The 21,049-nt window shown below is 41.6% G+C and overlaps 2 protein-coding genes across 8 annotated transcripts in view; one reads left to right on the forward strand and one right to left on the reverse strand.

Moving 5' to 3' along the window:
* The first annotated feature begins 3,823 nt into the window (after positions 1–3,823).
* Positions 3,824–21,049, forward strand: part of LOC135112247 (band 4.1-like protein 4) — a 33,367-nt gene continuing 16,141 nt past the window's right edge. For 2 of the 7 annotated variants that reach the window (XM_064026503.1, XM_064026504.1), the window contains exons 1-3: positions 12,063–12,229; positions 12,960–13,081; positions 13,485–13,915. In XM_064026503.1, coding sequence (XP_063882573.1) covers positions 13,901–13,915 — 15 coding nt within the window. In that variant the 5' untranslated portion in view covers positions 12,063–12,229; positions 12,960–13,081; positions 13,485–13,900. Of the gene's footprint in view, positions 4,087–12,061; positions 12,230–12,959; positions 13,082–13,484; positions 13,916–21,049 lie in introns of those variants that run through there. The other 5 variants (XR_010274205.1, XR_010274207.1, XR_010274206.1 and 2 more) reach the window with 4 other exon arrangements.
* Positions 17,714–21,049, reverse strand: part of LOC135112248 (uncharacterized) — a 136,668-nt gene continuing 133,332 nt past the window's right edge. Inside the window, exon 3 of the transcript XR_010274212.1 lies at positions 17,714–18,115. The gene's annotated coding sequence lies outside the window, so the exon portion shown is untranslated. The remainder of the gene's footprint in view (positions 18,116–21,049) is intronic.

Raw genomic sequence — 21,049 nt, forward strand, 5'->3', positions numbered from 1 at the left:
CCTGACTTGACCTGAGTTAACCTGATCTAACCTAACACAGCCTAAGCAAACCGAACCAAAAGCTATACTACTACAGAAATGGAAAGTTGACCTAACCTAATCTAACCTAACTTCATCTTAATACACCCAGCAATGATTCAATACGACACTGATAAGAACCACCTACTCACTCACTCACCCACTCACTCACTCACTCGCCATCTTTCTCTCCTCCCAACACAGCCCCACAAACAGCACGCCATTACGTTCCTTCACGATTCATTGGGTACATGCAACCTTTCACTCTGAACTCAAGTAATAAAATGCCATAATGAGTATAATTCTGTTTTCGCTGAGCATACAATAAAAATGCCTGGTGGACGAGTGATGCTGGTGGAATAGGTGGAGTGGTGGAAGGAAGGGTGGACGATTTACAGAGTACGTGCCAGGATTTGTTGTTTTCTCTTCTTTTATTCACACAAAGACAGACAGACCAAGCAGTAAAGTTACGAAAGGAAGAATACGCCAGCTAAATGCCGCTCCACACAACACACTACCAGATTTACAATGAACTCACCCGTTTGCAATGAGCGAGAGGCGAGTGTTCGATAGTCTTAGCTCTGGGCTTTTGTACTCTCTCTCTCTCTCTCTCTCTCTCTCTCTCTCTCTCTCTCTCTCTCTCTCTCTCTCTCTCTCTCTCTCTCTCTCTCTCTCCGTCAGGCTGTTCCTCCTTAATTTATGCTGGGTCTTGAGACAGCTTGCTTCCCTTTACAGTTATATATCCTCCTCAATGTATACTGCCTTCCAGATATCTTCCCCCTCCATACGTATATTTCTTCTCATGTTATCTTCCCTATTGTATATCCCCTCCCCCCTCCAGACATTTCCTCCCTAGTCAATTGTCCCTTTTGGATATTCTCACTCTTCATATTTGCCTCTTAATTTATCAACTTTTTACACATTTTTCCCCTTAAGATATTTTCTCCTTAATTTATCTCCCACTTCCCCTCTTTGCATATTTCCCACTCTGGGCATTTTCCCTCCGGACATTCTCCTTGATTTATACCCTCTTTGGACATTCTTCTCTTGTGAACATTGCCCCTTCCTCCCTTCTTAATGATTTAACCGTCAGCATATCACAATAACATTACTGGCGATTGTCTCGACCAAAGAAGTAACGGACAAAGTGGCAGAGTGGCAGACGACTAGCTGTTACTGCCGAGTCAACACGAGTCTTAAAAGAATATTCGATATATTTACAAATAAGAACGGTGGCTGGATGGAGATAAATCTTGAAGTATTTAGTAAACTGCTTCCTAAAGACAGTTAATTCTTATCTATTTACTTTTATTTATTAGACAGTGGCCATCGTCAGTGTGAGTGTGGAATGTTGAGTGGTGTGGGACATGAAGCCTGAACTGGTGGGTATTATTCTGGCACACCACATTTCAGGCATACATGTTTTATTCAGGCACTGCCTCGTGTGGAACTGACGACTTCTTGTAACTTTCTTCATGCTCTTGTATTGTTATGGTGTTGATATGATGCAGTGCGATTTATTACATCACGAGAGAGGCAACACATTCTACAGGGCAAATGTCAGGGAGTGGTGTTATTCGGTAACTCCCTTTAAAACTACCAGTACAAAAAAAATGTTATCTGTTAAGAAATAGTAAATGCTACATATATATCATTTTTAACATTAATATACTCGTATATCAGTTACCTATTCAGTATTACATGTCAGTTACTTATTCAGGATTACTAAAAGGAATGTCCGTAATAATTTTGGAAAGGATCACGAACGGCATTTTCTTCTGTGAGATGGAACGCAGCAAAGCAGCGAGCAACACTCCCTCAACGTCCCTCGTCTTATCCACACAACTGACGCTGCTACTGAATATAAGCCACGCACAAGCAACAGCTCGTTAAATGTCTGTGCTCGGCTCTCACGCACCGCCTCGCCACACACGACGGCCTGATGAGGCGGACTACTCATCAAGGGGAATCATTAACGGACCCCCAACCTGCTCCACGCCTCGCACCTTCCCCTCCCACCTCACCCTGCCCCACGCCTTGCTCCACCTCCCTCCTCATCCTACCCCACGCCTCGCACTTCCCCCTTCCTTCCCTCTCACCCTGCCTCACCCCACGCTCCTCCCTCCCTTCCCTCACCCTGCCCCACGCCTCGCACCTCTACCTTGAACGTCACATCAAATATAACATGTAATCCACACTTAACCCTTTCACTGCTATGGCTTCTTCCAAGCTGAATAGAATGGTCTTGTGCAGGTTCAGATCAGACGTACCTTCCAGACACACACTTACTGCAATGATGATTAAATGTTTTGTGTTATTCACTTATTTATTCTTTTCTGGCACAAATTCAGATTATACTTTGTTCATTAATGTTTAGTTATTTATTGTTCAGTGCATTCATGTTTAATTTCTGGCTAGGTAAATTGCCTGTGGTGACATGTAAGTGTCATTAGGGGATAAAGGGGTAAATTAAAGTAGCTTCTAATATCAAAACGCCGCCATCCTCTTTTGCAGTGGATGTAAAACTGACACCCCACAATAACAATACACACAACTCACACAGTCTCTATGGATCCACGAGTTTCAGTGAATACGAGCCTAGCAAATCTCTTTACATTCAAGAATAATTGTTAGCACATTATTCCCAGCGTTCCATGTGTGCAAAACTACTCACGGGAACCAATCCAAGAGTATTCAGCTGGTTCTGTGTGTGTGTGTGTGTGTGTGTGTGTGTGTGTGTGTGTGTTAGAAGCTTCGAGAAGATAAGGGAATAGAGTGTGACAAGAGTAGCAAGCAATGCCCCTCCCCCTTTCTCTCTCTCTCTCTCTCTCTCTCTCTCTCTCTCTCTCTCTCTCTCTCTCTCTCTCTCATTTTTTTTACACTTCTTCCACCTTAATTCCTCCACCCAGTCCTTCACGTCTCCCTCTCCCTCCCCCTCCTCCCCTCTTCTCCTTCCTCTAACTTTTCCCCCCTGATATCCCCTTCTCTCTCTCTCTCTCTCTCTCTCTCTCTCTCTCTCTCTCTCTCTCTCTCTCTCTCTCTCTCTCTCTCTCATTTTTTTTACACTTCTTCCACCTTAATTCCTCCACCCAGTCCTTCACGTCTCCCTCTCCCTCCCCCTCCTCCCCTCTTCTCCTTCCTCTAACTTTTCCCCCCTGATATCCCCTTCTCTCCCTCTCTCTCTCTCTCTCTCTCTCTCTCTCTCTCTCTCTCTCTCTCTCTCTCTCTCTCTCTCTCTCTCTCTCTCTCTCTCTCTCTCTCTCTCTCTCTTTCCCATCCCTTCCTCCTTTTATCTCTGAGTGTTTGTCATTTACTTGTTTGAATTTTTTGTTTCGTCCTTGCTTGTCTCTCTCTCTCTCTCTCTCTCTCTCTCTCTCTCTCTCTCTCTCTCTCTCTCTCTCTCTCTCTCTCTCTCTCTCAATATCACTGCTACTATTACTACTACTGTTATTATCATTGTTATTATTGATGTTACTACTACTACTACTACTACTACTACTACTACTACTACTACTACTTCTACTACTACTACTACTTGTGACCTCACTTGACCTGACCTGACTTGGCTGAGAAGGTTAATCACTGAGGCGATCACGTGGCCTGCCTCCTCCTCCTCCTCCTACTACTACTTCTACTACTACTACTACTATTACTATTACTACTACTCCAACCACCGCCATTACTATTATCAATACTATCTTTTTATGAGAGAGAGAGAGAGAGAGAGAGAGAGAGAGAGAGAGATTTTGTCCCATGAATCAACATATATTTCTCCTCCTCCTCCTCCTCCTCCTGCTCCTCCTCCTTGTCCTATTGACCAATGGTATCACGGCACGTCACGGTGGTGGTGGTGGTGGTGGTGGGATAGGAGGCAGGCTGGCAGGGAGACCTCATCACGGCTCACTCCTCAGTTCATACTTGACCACCGCGGTGGACTGTGAGTGTAAATACTATAGCTGGGTTTATTTTACTTCAGTTTTACGTGTACAGGACAATACAGCGGCGCAGATTGTGTTCCTATGGATTTTTTTATTACTGTAGTGTTGGCAGCGTGTGGAGTGTGGCAGAGTGAGTACTGTTCGTTAAGTATCTCTCTACTCTGAACATATTTTTTCCCTTCCCTCCTCCCTCCCTTTCTTCCTTTCTTCGTTTCTTTTTATTTTCGTTTCTTGTGTACTGGTATTGGCGTGGTTGGTGGGGATGCTGGCTGAGGTCACGGCAGGGGCTGGGCTGTGCAGACAAAGGGATGATGGTTGACCTCACTGCACGACGCAATTTGTGTCGGGGGGAAGAGAGAGAGAGAGAGAGAGAGAGAGAGAGAGAGAGAGAGAGAGAGAGAAAGGAAAACAAATAAAACCCATGAGTAGAAGGAAAAAATAGGGACGGGAGAGACAGACGCAGCGGAAAAAAAAAAAAAAAAAAAAAAAAATATATATATATATATATATATATATATATATATATATATATATATATATATATATATATATATATATATATATATATATATATATATATATATATATATATATATATATATATATATCACAATACTGTTTCTTTTTTCCCTTCAATACTATACTGCTTGGGCACACACACACACACACACACACTGTTTTTCGCACATTCGTATCCCTTCTTGTTTGTTTAGTCCTTCCATCTCTTGTGAACCTTGTGTGTGTGTCATCCTATCTCTTATTTGTATTATCCTTTCAGCTCAGTGTGTGTGTGTGTGAGTGTGTGTGTGTGTGTGTGTGTCAGTCGGAGTGTAGTCAGCCTGCCGCCTTCTGGAAGCTTGTGCCTCCCTTAATCACTGGGTAATTAAAATTTGCCTTCCGCCACCACCACCACCACCAACAGCCAGCCACCCGACCACCGTTTGCTTGGTAAACTCTGCCGCCACCACCACCACCACCAACAGCCAGCCACCCGACCACCGTTTGCTTGGTAAACTCTGCCGCCACCACCACCACCACCAACAGCCAGCCACCCGACCACCGTTTGCTTGGTAAACTCTGCCGCCACCACCACCACCACCAACAGCCAGCCACCCGACCACCGTTTGCTTGGTAAACTCTGCCGCCACCACCACCACCACCAACAGCCAGCCACCCGACCACCGTTTGCTTGGTAAACTCTGCCGCCACCACCACCACCACCAACAGCCAGCCACCCGACCACCGTTTGTTAGGTAAACTCTGCCGCCACCACCACCACCACCACCACCAACAGCCAGCCACCCGACCACCGTTTGTTAGGTAAACTCTGCCGCCACCACCACCACCACCACCACCACCAACAGCCAGCCACCCGACCACCGTTTGTTAGGTAAACTCTGCCGCCACCACCACCACCACCAACAGCCAGCCACCCGACCACCGTTTGCTAGGTAAACTCTGCCGCCACCACCATCACCACCATTACTACTACTACTACTATTACTACTACTACTACTACTACTACTACTGCTACCACTACTACTACTACTACTACTACTACTGCTGCTGCTGCTGCCACTACTGCTACCACCACCACCACTACTACTACTACTACTACTACTACAGCCATTGCTCCAACTGTCTTTCCTTCATTATTACAGAGAGAGAGAGAGAGAGAGAGACTAGTGTACGTAAATTTAAAGCTTTCTCTCTCTCTCTCTCTCTCTCTCTCTCTCTCTCTCTCTCTCTCTCTCTCTCTCTCTCTGGCTTAATTACGCAAAGCTCTCTCTCTCTCTCTCTCTCTCTCTCTCTCTCTCTCTCTCTCTCTCTCTCTCTCTCTCTCTCTCTCTCTGGCTTAATTACGCAAAGCCCTTATTTTTATTTTCTCATTTATCATCATCATCATCCCTCCTCCTCCTCCTCCTCCTCCTCCTCCTCCTTCAGTATGGGTTTCTGAAGGACAGACTTGAATCTCGCATTAGTTCGGCTTAAGGGTAATTTTCCTTTATTTTTCCCTTTTTTTCTTTTTTTCCCTACCATTTATCTCGTATTTCTGGAAACCGTATTTAATTCTCCTTGGCAGGGAAGGAAATAAGTCAATTGCCGGGGGAAAGAGGTAATGGTCAGAGGAATGGGGAGAGGGAAACTTAGGAGGGAAATATTAGGGTTGTTTTTTGGGGGGATGAAATTAGGGTACTTTTTTTTTTTTTTAGCAGGGGAGGGAAAATGTTAGGTGGAAATAAAGCAGGGAAAATTATTAGGTGTTTGAAATTGTTTTGGTCTCTCTCTCTCTCTCTCTCTCTCTCTCTCTCTCTCTCTCTCTCTTTCTCCCTCCATATTCGCTCTTCATACGTGTTCGGTTTTTCTTTCCTCCTCCTTCATCTCCTCCTCCTCCTCCTCCAGTCCCATTACACAACCCTAATTTACGATCCCGTTCAGTACGTGTTGTAATCCGGATACGATTCTTTATTTTATTTATTTATTTTTTCTTTAACGAGAATGGAAACAAACATGGATTAAATTTTTTAATTCCTATATTTCAACTTTCGACCTTTTTTTCCATCGTTCGTATTTCGTAACATTCATTTTCTTCCTTTCCCAAGTTTTCTTTCTATTGTTTTCTTGTTTGTTTTGTTCCTGCAGTACTGAATTTTTTTTTTCTTTTATGTATCGTCTATATCGTAACCATTTTTTTTCCATGTTCCAGACTTTCTTTCTGCTCCTTATTTACTTTCTTCTATTCTTTTCTACTCTTTTTACTTTCTTCTATTCTTTTCTACTCTTTTCACTTTCTATTTTTTTTTACTATCCTCTGCTCTTCTGCTCCCTTTCTAATTCTTAACCCTTCCTACTTTGTTCTAATCTTTTCTTAACCCTGTCTACTCATTTTTACTGTTCCCTTTGTACTCTTTCCTTAACGAAAGAGAGAAAAAGAAAAAAATAAAATGAAACGTAGAAATTTTAAATTGACAGACGAAAGAGAGAAGGAAAGGAAAAAAACAGGATAAGATATAGAATGGAATGCAAATCGGGAAGGGAAATAGAAAGACAAAAGCGGAAGGAAGGGAAATAACAGAAAAAAAATAAAAAAGGAAAAACAGGGAATAAAAAGAGGGAAAAAAAGAAGGGGAGTTTAGGTTTAAGTGGAAATACGGATGGGAAGAGGAAATGGAAAGGAAACGAAGGGAGGAAGAAGGGAAAAAAAAAGCGAAGTGTTTGTAAAGGGAAATATTGAGGAAGGGGAGGGAGGGAGGGTATGAAAAGGGAGATCGAAGGGGATGGAGGAAACAGGACGGAAGGAAATGAGAGAGAGAGAGAGAGAGAGAGAGAGAGAGAGAGAGAGAGAGAGAGAGAGAGAGAGACCTCTATATCACCATAAAACACACACACACACCGCTCCACCCCAGCAACACACAGTCACTCCCAGTATAACTTCCATGGACCACCTCTTCCCTTATCTATCACCCCTTGGCTTGTCCTGGCTTTCCCGCCTCTCCCCTGTACAGTATCTATTAAGTCCATCCCCCTTTTCACCCACAATCTATTATCCATCACCCTGGGCAGGACATATAGCGGCGCAGAGTCGAACGGCGCTGCGCTAAATGACGATAACCAAAGCAAATGGTGTCTCAGGGATGGACTGGATTAAAAATTTAAGGGTGTTTGAATTTACTGCTCTCTCTCTCTCTCTCTCTCTCTCTCTCTCTCTCTCTCTCTCTCTCTCTCTCTCTCTCTCTCTCTCTCCTCTCTCTCTCTGAACAAGTTGCTCTTAAAACTTTTCAATTTTCTCTTTTTCTCTTATCTCCCGTTTTCTTTATTTTTACTTGTTTACATTTTTCTACAGAAAACTAGTAATTTTTAAACAGAATAATAATAGATCACATTTACAGTTTGAGAGAGAGAGAGAGAGAGAGAGAGAGAGAGAGAGAGAGAGAGAGAGAGACTGCATCAAGTTTCAGATCCCCCCTTCTACCCCTCCTTCCCCACCAATCACATAAAAATCCTACCCCCCATTATATTCCCACCCCCCTGCTGTAGTAATGCTATGGCTCCGCACTCATGTTCTGTTGAGCTTCGTGTGTCGAGGGGGTCTCTTATGTATTTTGCACGTAAATGTTCCTAAGAGAAGTTATTAGTGACACGTGAAGGAAAGGTGTGGCGGCAGATGTTACACGACCAGGTGGCGCTAATTAGAGAGAGAGAGAGAGAGAGAGAGAGAGAGAGAGAGAGAGAGAGAGAGAGAGAGGAGAGAGAGAGAGATTTTTTCCTAGGTAACACATGACAGGTAGAAGTTGAATTCTTGGTAAAATTATAAACATCTTGTTAGCGCTGAGTCAATAGGAGTGTTAAAAGAAGACAAGACGAATTTATGAATAAAAATGATAGGATGAAATGGACAGCCACGTTTACCTACAGGGATTGCGCGCCACGTGTAGGCTTAATGGCTTCCTGCACAAACACTCGATTTTCTTACGTTCGTATGAAACCTATTTGAGAAAGGCGAGGTTTGGACATACACTCAGATACACGTGGAAATGGACGAAGAGTGTAATAGGCTGAAAGATAAGTGTCACAAGGAAATGGGTGTGGATGGGTACGTATTTAATGTGGCACGGGAGTAATGGGGCTTGAATATGGTGACAGAGAGAGAGAGAGAGAGAGAGAGAGAGAGAGAGAGAGAGAGAGAGAGAGAGAGAGAGAGACCGTTTCATGATAACTATTACTCCTCTCCCATCACCATTACTGGATTTGTATTAATATTACATTTGCAAGACAACTGAGCGGCACAGTTTGTGTTGACACGGCTTATTACCGCAGTCTGCACAGCGGCTGCAGTGTGGCAAGCCTTGTAAGTACAGTGTGTGTGTATTACCTGACGTACCTTGTGTCCGGTAATGTCCTTAGGGATCGTGCTGCTTTGCCTTAGGTTACTGTCCTTAAACACACACACACACACACCACCAACAACAGCAACAAGAACAAGAACAAGAACAACAACGCTGCCATGACCCACCACAGCACCCCCACACGTAGCCATTCGTGGCAAAAACCTTACCTAATTACACATACATACACACAATGCAATCCCTTCTAGATTAGACTTACCTTTAGGATTGTTAAGTATTTCCCCACCACCTATGTACATTTTCAGTTTGTTAACTGCCTTAATAATAAGCCGTTTATTATTATTATTATTATTATTATTATTATTATTATTATTATTATTATTATTATTAATGCACAAGCAGGAAAGAGGAAAAAGAGTTGGGGAGAAGGCTAGGAGGAGCAGGTAAGGGACGGAAGGGGGAAGACCAGTGGGATAAGGTAATCTATGTTTGAGTAGTACACACACACACACACACACACACACACACACACACACACACACACACATACATACACTATCAATCAAGCCAGAAAGTAGATATATAGCCTTCAAAATTACTTTAAATAATGACTGAGGAGGCGGCCATCTTTGTTTTCAGCTGAGGCCCCGTCCACAGCCGTCATGATGGTTTGGCTCGATTCCAATATTTTTTTTTTTTTTTTATCTCGAAAACTTGTATATTGCGGCTTTTTAAGTGTGTTGTTATAGTTTGTGAAAATATTTAGTGATGTTTTGAGTGTTTTCCATAAGTGTGTTGAGAGGAATGTGTTGATCATCAGGTGGTTTGTGAAAATATTTAGTGATGTTTTGAGTGTTTTCCATAAGTGTGTTGAGAGAAATGTGTTGATCATCAGGTGGTTTGTGAAAATATTTAGTGATGTTTTGAGTGTTTTCCATAAGTGTGTTGAGAGAAATGTGTTGATCATCAGGTGGTTTGTGAAAATATTTAGTGATGTTTTGAGTGTTTTCCATAAGTGTGTTGAGAGAAATGTGTTGATCATCAGGTGGTTTTAGCGTAGCTAAGTGTTGCTTTTTTCTGTTATTATTTTTTTCTTTTAAGGTCGCCCTAGAAAAACAATTATTTCAGCCTCCAGGCAAGATTTTATTGGCTCAAAAAATCGTTTATGGTTATTAAAGTGTGTTATGATCCTGATGAGTAGGATATGTGGAGTTTTACAGTGATTTATAGGCGTGTGAAAAGTGAAAAGTTGACATTTATTAATTTTTCATTTCTTTATTTCAACTTGTAACGAACTTTTGATTATTTGTAAAAATAGTTTTCATTTTTTAAAGTGTTTTATATTCCTAATAAATCAGATTTGTTGACTTTACAATGTCTCTTTATCGAGTTTATGTTCAATTTTTTTTATTCTGTTCTTTTAAAATATCTTTATTATTAGTAAGGCTGGGAATGGTTTTATATTCCCAATAAGAGTTAAACTACTTGACAAATCAGAATATATTAAGCATTCCGGCATAGCTCCATTTTTGCGAGGGGTTTAATTTCGCAGTTAATTTCGCAATTGTTGCAGGTACAGTGTTGAGGAAGGGACGCGACCGTCCCTTCCTCAACACTGTACCAAGATCGCCATTACGCAATGTTAACAGCTTAGGAGTTATATATAACAAAATGACGCAAGAAATTTAAAATCCACTTCGTATTTTTGAGTGTGACGTCATCACCTGGACCCGGGACGCCCCTAGTTAGTTAGTTGTTTATTGACAAAAGAATCCTTTTACAAAATAAACAAAGAACAAATAATTGTACAAGTACTTTTGTCCATGAAAAGTGACAAACATGCATTTGATGTAGAGGTGATTCTTACATATTATACGTATATACTCAGTACTTCAAAAATATAGCTACACACTTCCTGTATATAGATATTCTCTTCCATTATGTCATTTATATCGCCAAATCTGAGCATTTGATAACTATTACGTAGATCAGCAGTCATTGTGCACTCTAACAACACATGTTTTTCGGTTTGAACATGAACACCGTCGCACAAACATACTCTCTGCTCAGTTGGCGTTCGACATTCCAGTCTCTATCCGTCAGTGTTCGGTGTGTGTGTGTGTGTGTGTGTGTTAGATCACCTTATTCTGAGTCATCTCCAGCTTTTGTCACGCCCACACCCAGCTGCTAACTCTGTACAGGGGCCTTATCCGTCCATCTCTCTCTCTCTCTCTCTCTCTCTCTCTCTCTCTCTCTCTCTCTCTCTCTACTTTCCAAGGTCACATAGATGACTAGCCGTGTTCTCAAGAGTGTTTTCCCTGTTCACAGTGTAGAAATCTTGTTAATCTTTCACCAGAACCGTAAAAACACCTTTGAAAATCCACGTCACTTTCGGTAAAGCCTTTTCAGTGTGTGTGTGTGTGTGTGTGTGTGTGTGACGGATGGTGGGATGCCCGTCGCCCCGTGCCTGCCTGTGCGGGGTGACTGCATTTATTTTATCATATTCCTGGGGTTAAGTCCTCCCCGACACGCGCGCACGCACCCCTCAGAGGTACCAGGCTCCCTCTTGCTTGCTCCTAGAGAGAGAGAGAGAGAGAGAGAGAGAGAGAGAGAGAGAGAGAGAGAGAGAGAGAGATAAGAAAATGATAGATACTAAGTTTTAAATCATTATTATCCTCTATTTCTTGCTTTATTCTTCTAATTTGCTTATTCCTCTTTCTCATTATATTCGTTTACTACCTCTTCCTCCTCTTACCCTTTTTTTACCAGAGGAGGAGGGGAAAGAAAGGAGGATGAGGGTAAGGAAGACGAGGAGGAGGAGAAGGAAGAGGAAGTGGATTTTAAATTTCTTGCGTCATTTTGTTATATATAACTCCTAAGCTGTCAACATTGCGTAAAGGCGACCTTGGTACAGTGTTGTGCGTAATGGCGATCTTGGTACAGTGTTGAGAAAGGGACGGTCTCTTTATAACTGCACTATTTGAGGGTACCTTTGATAAATAATGACTAGTACGAAGTCTTTTAAATATATCATCTTATTTTACATCGGAAAATATTAGAAATAAAAGGTTTACATTGGAAAAAAGCAAAGAAATAAAGATGTATATAGAATTTTATAGGATTTAGTACCTTAATACACTAATGTAAGATAAACCCGATGGATAATGAATAATATAACATTTCTTAATTATTATAACCTAGAAAATACCGATAAATATATATAAAAAGTAGTGTAATTAGTAAAAAAAAAAAAAAAAAAACCGTCCCTGGGAAGTGAGACAGGCCAGATATTTGCGCTAAAAATGTGAACATGCAGTGTGCTTGTAATCACCTAGCATGCTCGTGTAGGGCAAGGTGCTGGCTGTGACGACTGCCACCACACATACAGACACCCAGGCACACGCAGGCATCACCAAATACGAGAAGGTGAGTGGCTGAGATGGTGCTGAATAAGATACAATACATACTTACTCTTGAGAAATGGTGTTGCTGTGTGTTGGTCGTGCGCGCGCCACACGGAACGCCAGCCTTCTATAGCCAGATATTTTAGACCTCACGTAAATTGCTTCCCTGTGCAGCCAGTGACGCCTCTCTTGTGTTGCCTGTAGTGTGTGTGTGTGTGTGTGTGTGTGTGTGTGTATAGTTACGAGATGAATCTACTTTAAGAGTTTTTTTTTTTTTTCTCGTTTACTCCAAAATCACCCACGAAAATTTTCTGACCTAGCCTTGGACGCGCCCCTGTGGACCTCTCCCCCTGCCCCTCGTTAAGGGACACTAACCTGACCTTCCCTGCAAGATCATAAGGGATACTTTTAAGCGCCATGTTTATTTGAGAAACGGTATTTTTGTGGGGTAATTTTTTTAGGCCTATGTTGAGTTAATCTGTATATTATTCTAACATGATTATTTATTTATTGTTTAACAGCACAGCACACGGCATTCAGATGCACCAGTCTGAGTTTTTTGTGTTTGTCTTTGCTCTCCACTTACCATAGGCCTGGGTGGTGCTGCAGTATACCTATATATATCAAGACCTGCAGGCTGTGGAGGGAAGGAGGGAGAGGTAATAAGTGTAATCTGTCCTGTGTTAGGTCAGGTCTGGTCATGTCAGCTTGGATCACACCACAGTTAACTAATGACCTGTCCTTCATTGCAGACGGCAGAGGTCACACAGCAGCTCATCCCACAGCAGGCTGCCCTCCCCTGTGCCGCCACCACCACCACCACCACTACCAGTGAGGGAGGAGGCAGAGGTACAGCTCACCAAATTGTCAGATGGTAAGTATAAGGGTTGACCTGACCTCACATGACCTCGCATACAAACCCACTCAAACCTAACCTAACCTAACACACCCAAATAATGACCTCTATCTCTCTGTCTCTCTCTCTCAGAGAGAGAGAGAGACTATCTCTCTGTCTATCTCTCAGAGAGAGAGAGAGAGAGAATTGTAAGTTTTAAATCCTAGACTCTCTCTCTCTCTCTCTCTCTCTCTCTCTCTCTCTCTCTCTCTCTCTCTCTCTCTCTCTCATTTATTTATTTATTTATTTATTTTGTGTTTATAAATAAATTTATTTATTTATTTATTTATTTATTTATTTATCTAACTATCTATCTATTTACTCCATTTTTCTCCTCCATTCTCATTTCTTCCTCCACCACCTTTCCTTGACCCCTCCGCAGATGGAGAGAAGAATTTTCTCACCTTGAAGATAGAGGAGAAGAGCAAACTGGAGGAAACCAACTGGGAGGAGGAGGAAAAACTTTGCTCCAGTCTAATGGAGAGAGAGAGAGAGAGAGAGAGAGAGAGAGAGAGAGAGAGAGAGAGAGAGAGAGAGAGAGAGAGAGAGAGAGAGAAGGAAAATTCACAGGAGCAAAGGTCAGTCAGTCTCTCTCTCTCTCTCTCTCTCTCTCTCTCTCTCTCTCTCTCTCTCTCTCTCTCTCTCTCTCTCTCTCTCTCTCTCTCTCTCTCCCTTGCCCCTACAGATTCCCACGCTGCTGTACCACGGGATGGAGAGTGAGAGAGTGGAGAAGAGGGAGCTGATCAGAAGGGCTGTGGAAGTGGAAGGGTGCCCTGTCCGAGTCCTGCCAGTCCTGTTATGACGTCCTATGAGGTGAGATTGGGTGTGTTGGGGTGTCAAGGGAGTTGTTGTGGGGTGATTTTGGGGTGTTTAAAGGTAATTTGTGTTGGTTTGGATGTTTTGGGATGTTTTTGGGGTGTTTAAGGGTAGTTTGTTAGTTTATTTGGGTGTTTTTGGTGTGTTTAAGGGTAGTTTGTGTGTTATCTGGGTGTTTTTAACTTATTTTTTAGTGTTTTGGAGTGTTTTGGGGTGTTTTTGGATACTTTGGGGTGCTTTGGGACACTTGAGGTGTCTTATGGTCTTTGGTGTGTGTAATTTTGTTTTTTGGGGTGTTTGGGGGTGTTTTAAGGGTAGGTTTGCTAAGTTTTGGAGCATTTGGGAGTGTTTTGGTGGGTGAAAATGTGTTTTAGTGTTTTTTTTGTGTGTGTTTTTGGTGTGTGTCAGTGAATCAGGGATGTTTTGATGGGTTTGGGGTATTTTGGGTGTTGGGGTGTGTGTTTGGGGTGTTTTGGGTGTGTGTTTGGAGTGTTTTGGGTGTGTGTTGGGGTGTGTGATGTGTTTGGAGTGCTTTGGTAGGTGTTTGGGGTGTTTTTGGGTGTTTTAAAAAGTGTGTGTTGGCTGTTTTGATGGGATTGGGGTGTTTTGGTATTTTTTGAATGTTTAAGGGTGTTTTGGGGTGTTTTTGACACGACCCATTCACACTCATTTTGATTTCTCCCAGCCATCCTCATTCCCCGCACCACTTATAAACCATTTCTGTCTGTCATTCTCATGCACCTCTTCCTCCATTTGCTTTCACTTTCATTCCACAGATACACCTTTCTTGCTATTCTTGCATCATCCATTTTTTCAAGCCTAATCTTGTACCCAAGTGTCACTTTGTAAGTAAGTAAGGTGCTCCATCCCTTATCATCTCTCAAAGCTTCTACTGTTGTGTACCTCGGTGCATTCAGTGCCATCCTTGCTACTCTATTCTGCTATGCTGGCCCACTTTTAACTTACAATTTCACTTCCATTCCATGCAATCACATCCATACCATACATTATACTTGGCACAGCCACACTCTACACTTATCTCACCACATCCTACTTACTCGTTCTCATCCTTGCTGCACTTCCCATTCAACCTACCCACTGGTTCACCAAGCTTATCTTTTCATTCTGTGCCTTTTCACATCCATTTGGACTCATCCACATCCCTAAGTACTTGTATTCTTGCACCTGTTTTAACTCATTCTCTCCGGTTCTCCATACCACATTACTTTCATCCTCCGACCTATTCACAATCATTACCTTACTTTTCTCACTGCTAAACCTAACTCCAAAGTCTTTTCCATATCCATCTACAACATCCAACAAACTTTGGAGCTTATTTGCCGATTTACTCATAACCACACCATCATCTGCATAAAAAAGCACACATTTTATCATTCCCCACACTTACTCCTGCATTCATTCTTCTCATTCTGGCTGCTAACTCCTCTGTATACAAGCTGAAAAGGGTTGGTGACAATGTACATCCTTGCCTAACTCCTCTCTCACTACTTCACCCAGTCTGTTTCTATATCTCCTAGTCTGATTTAGCTCTTGTGTCAACATTCATGTTGTGCACTATGTTGACTATCTTTGCACTCAATCCAATCTTTTCTAAGACTCTACATTCACTCTCTATTCACCTTATCATAAGTATTCTCTGTATCCAGAAAACCTAAGTACAATTTATCTTCATCCCTCTTTTTCTCTCTAATTTAATTCACCACAAACATATCATCCTCAGCTTTCCTTCCCCACAGTAACCATTTTGTTCCTCACCTGAAACTTTCAGCATTCTCAGTCCATTTACACAATCTCACTCAACACTGCACTGAACACTTTCTTCCCCTACTGTATTCACTAATGCAACCGGTTGGTAGTTCTTCAACTCATTCATTCATTCCACATTCTTGGTACTCTCTCCTCCTCCCACACCTAGTTAAATACCTCAGTCATCCTGTCAATCATAACTTCCACTCCATTTTTATACATCCTATATAGGGTATCTCATCTGCTCCTGCTACCTTCCCATTTTTCTACCTTTTCAAACATTTCTCCACCTCCCTGCTGATTCTTTCATCCAGTTCATCTGCATTCTTCCTCTCCAGTGTCACACATATTTCTCTCACAGCAAACACCTCACCTACACCACCCACTTCTTTCCAGAACAGTCTGATTGCCTCCCTGATTCCTTCCTTCTTTGTTATAGCTTCACCATTTACTTTCAGGCTTTCCTCACCAACACTGCCTGACATATTCTCACTTCTCATGAACTTGTACCATTCACAGCCACCTTTCATGCCATTCTCCCTTAAAGACACAATCATATCCCTTTCACACTTCACTTTTGCCTTTATTATCATTCACCTTGTTAGTTGCTGCTGTTTCACATATGCTCCCCATGCATTCTGATACTCATCTTCTGCCTCATCACTTTCTTGCCTCTTTTTCCTCAGCCATCTACACTCTACTCATTCTCTTTTGCTCCTTCCTAGCCTCTCTGATTTTTCATTCCAGCATGGTTCACTTACTCTCTTTTTCTGCCTACTCTCACAAACCCTATCAGGTTCTCAGCAGCACTCTGCATGTCCTCAACCAGTTTCTCATTCAGGTGCTCCACATCATGCACACTTACATCATGCCAGCTTCTTTCACTCAGATTAACCTGAAAGTTCCCTCACCCTACATCTCCCAATCTCCATTTCCTTTTCTTACTTGCCACTTTCACCTCATTCCCACCATGCACCAGGTACTCAACAACCAGCACATTGTGATCAGACACGATATCAACCATACTATCCTCATCTATCCACATGTGTGACAATTTCACACATTCTTCCATTCACCAATGTGTAGTCAATAGCTGATTCTTGTTCCCTACCACTCCAAGTCACATGTTCCTCAGCCAAGGTAACATTCAGATTTTCCAACAAACTCCACAAGCATTTTTACCATTCTTGTTCACCTGTTCTAGTATTCCTACACATGCATTCATATTGCCCATTACTAGCACTCTTTCCTCTGTCTGTCTTTCTCTTCTGTCTGTACACTTTTCTCTTCCTTTTAGCAGCGGTGTCTCTTCCATGTCTCTAGTCATCTCTTTGCAGGGATCACAGAAATACATTAAGTTGTCATGGCCCAGTGCCTTAGTGTTGGCCTTGAAACCCACACAGGCCCTGAGGAACCAGATCTTATATCCCTCACATGCTACTGCATTCACTCTGACAGCCAGGGAGTCACACACCACAGTTGCTCACAGACATCTTACAGACAGAGCTTTCCACACAAGGTTGGGGGCAGGCAGGGAAAATCTTAAAAAACGAGTCTGATTAGTTCAGAAGAATGTCCACACACAGCTCCAAAACAAGCTTTTCTCCTGTCTTGATTTTAATGCTACAGGTGGCCAAACCTGTATGTAGTGGCAACTCCTGTAGGAAAAGCAATCATATTCCAGTCACACTTAATATGTTTCCCATGAAAATGCTGGAAAGCCCAATTAGCTTCCATGACTCTCTTTGCTACCATCTTAACACACTTTTTTCCCCTACCTGTTTCTCCTAATATCCCACAGAAACATATTTCTCATTAATCTTGCATCACCAATTCATTCTAATCTAACACACATGCTTTTCACAGGTCTTTCTCAAAGCCTCCATTGCTACATACCTTGGTGCATTCAGTGCCATCCTTGTCATTCTATGCTGCCCTATTTTTCATTTCTCTAATTCAATCAAATCCCATGGAATCACACATGCTTGGAGCAACCAAGCTCTTCCAAATTTTTCACAGTACATCACATTTACTTGTTCTCATCCTTGCTGCACTTACTAGTTCACCCAGACACTGGTTCACTACATCTATTTTCTCATTCTTCACCTCTACACACCCGTTTGGACTCATCCACATCCCCAGGTACTTCCATTTATCAGTCTGTTGCAACTCATTCCCTCCCAATTTCCATCATGAATTTCTCTTTTCCTCTGGAATATTTTCACCATCATCAGCTTGCTTTCTCACTACTAAAATCTCACATCACAGTCATTTCCATACTCATCTACAACATTAAGCAAACTTTGGAGCTCTTCTGCCAATGCATGTATATATCTTATACAAGTTGATCCCATTCCACTCTAAGTACTGTATCTCAGTATCCTGGGACTTCTAACTTGTCTGTGGTGGTCTGCAGTAGTGAGTAGGCATCTGAAAATATATAACAAAATTGTAGTGCCTATTTGCTAAATAAGGAAACAGGAATAAAAGAAATCACATTATTGCAAATTTGTTTTATTTTCTTTGTCATTTGCTGCACTTGAGGTGAAAAACATAAGTTCTAAGTATGGTAAAGTGTGGCAATTATTTGCAGGACTTCCCTGACAGTAGTGCTGATCAACACAAATGCAAATTTATTTCCACAACTGCAAAATCTACAAAATTGCCCAACATATGTGGTACACATATGTTTTAACTATGGATAGTTTCAACTATTGTGTCAAAATTTTTTTTAAGGCAAAATAAGGCACTATTGTAGGATGAATAATATATAGAGAATCAACATGAAATAGAACACTGATAGGTTGCAGCTCTGAACTGTATTAATTGTACTATCTCTGTAACTGACTCCTAACAGGATGGCTTGATGGCAGATGGTGGAAAGAATAATACACCATCCTTGACATTGCCAGGTGGTCAATTTACCCATGCAAAAAGTTTGTAGACAGATTTGCATTTGGGTTACTTTTGCAATACTGATGATTGTCACAATCATAAAACTGCAAAAAGAAAACCATACTTCACATTTGTAGAATTTGCAGTTTGTGGAAGTACCCAACTTTGCCTAGCTGGCATATGGCGACAGTAGAGAGATTAAGAAAAAGTATAATACATGATATAAATATAAATATGTACATATAATGCATTTGTATAGTTTGTATATTTGTATAGTTGTGCAGGGGGAGAGTTTGAGAGCTGTTGATATTTTCTATTTTATGAAAGAATTCTTGTTACTTAGGTTCAAGGGCAGATCTGCCACTAGCATCATCATAGTGCATTGGGTAACATCTACATAGCTTCAACATGGCACAATGAGTAATATCCACAGGATGCACAATCATAGGTCAAGAGCATGTGGGAGATGACCTCATAGGGGAGATGTGCAAGTTGTCACAGGAGGGCACTGTGGTGCAATGGGTAGCACAACCATCCAACAAACAAAAGGTCCCATGTTCAAATCCCCAGATAATGCATACTTTTCTGGTGAGAACCCATAGTTCCAACATCATGTGACAATATTGTGGAAGTTTCAAAATATACTAATATACCCCACTTTTCCCATTTTTTCTGTAACTTCTTGCAGTGCTGTCACTCTTGTCCAAGTCATTATAATCACTCTGAACAGCCCACAAAGGTGCTGTTGATATAACTATATTAATTGGAGGATTACTTCTTTTCAACACACTTGTTTTTATTAGCAAGGATAGGCATGTTATTCTGAAAAAATATATGATAGGAACCTGACACTTGCCATGGCCACAGGTCAACTTTATGAATTTGACAGCATTGGAACTCCATGAGTCTGGCAGCAATTTCACTCCATGGCCACCATCAAACCAGCAGGCACTGCTGCTTTGAAAACATTATGACAAATAATTTCTGTAAGAGGCATAATTTAAGGGGGAAGTGAAGAAGGACAACCCTTGAATCTTCCAGTGTGGAGGTGTCAGCAAGGGCATGCAAGAAGAGTTAAGTATTTAGAGATGGCAGTAGAGCCATATAAACAATATAGAGGAGGGACACCAACAAGGATTAGAGATCTTTTTGCCAAGATGCTCAAAGTCATCAGATGAACTGGTAAGATTTTAACATTTATTACTAGTGAAAAAAATTCTGGTTGGAAAACAGATCAGGCACAATTCCAGGCATAAATGTAAAAAGTACGAGTTTCTGGATATGGGAAGCAGCTGACTGCACTCCAGCAAAGTCCACCCTGCGTTGTCACAACTGGTGAGAAAGCAACTACAAAACACTAGTGTTAAGCTTTGCTTGAAGCATCCATTACTGGAAGGGAGGGGTAAGGAAGGGGCATTGTGGGTGAGCAGTAAGGAATGGGGCATTGTGGAAGGTAAGAGGTGTGTGGGGAGGGTAGGGGGATGTAGGTTTACAACCACTGTCCAGTTTACAAGGCGAGGGTACTTTAACCATGGTTAATAGAAATGATAAAATGTGTAATTAACTTCTTATTACTTTTAAGTCATCAATAAGTCTGACTATGTGATCTGAAATGGTGCATAACAACATGTAATTTGACTATTACCTGTTAGGTACAGAAAAAGAACGTTAACTCCTGTGCATGTATTTCCAGAGCACATTACACACTTATTTATGAATTATTTAGATTAGTTGTCATTGTACTCAATGAAACAGTGTATGTAAGGATATTTAGAATATGCCAAGGCTGCTATCACAGGAGGAATATTGGCAGTTGTGATATACAGCACTCATTAACTATTACATAATGCTACATGCAAGGGATATGGAAGTGCATTCTTGCAGTATCAGCATATGCCAAAGGAAGGGAACCATATTTACTACATTAAATACAGAAGATTCTGGTTTGTGATCAAGCAGTTATCGTGATTTCAAAGCATCTAATGTTTGATAATACTAAGTACATACAATATGAATAAAGTAAACAACAATGATGCCTGGCTTGTCTTTGTGTTACATCATAACACTTGATCTAATACAGTTGATCTAACCTTAAAATTAAAAAGTAATACTAATGTCAAACTGTTGCTGGAGGGGGAGGACACTGCTGTGGGGAAGGTAGTATTGGTGGTGCTCAGATGGCTTTACAGAACAGACATCACCGATTCGCTGGTGTGCCAATAAAACTACACAGGAAAATTTTCTCTCTCTCTCTCTCTCTCTCTCTCTCTCAATTAATCAAAAATTAATATATTGAAAAAAACAAACCTCTCTCTCTCTCTCTTTCTCTCTCTCTCTCCTGGTTATCTCCTCTATGAGTCAGCAAGGATCAGCTGTGTATGATTTCACGCTAAACTAGGGGGTGAATGGAGACGTGCCTGCAAAATAGTAGTAGTAGTAGTAGTAGTAGTAGTTACCTACTCTCTTCTT

This window comes from Scylla paramamosain, chromosome 23, assembly GCF_035594125.1.
Source record: "Scylla paramamosain isolate STU-SP2022 chromosome 23, ASM3559412v1, whole genome shotgun sequence".
Taxonomy (NCBI): domain Eukaryota; kingdom Metazoa; phylum Arthropoda; class Malacostraca; order Decapoda; family Portunidae; genus Scylla; species Scylla paramamosain.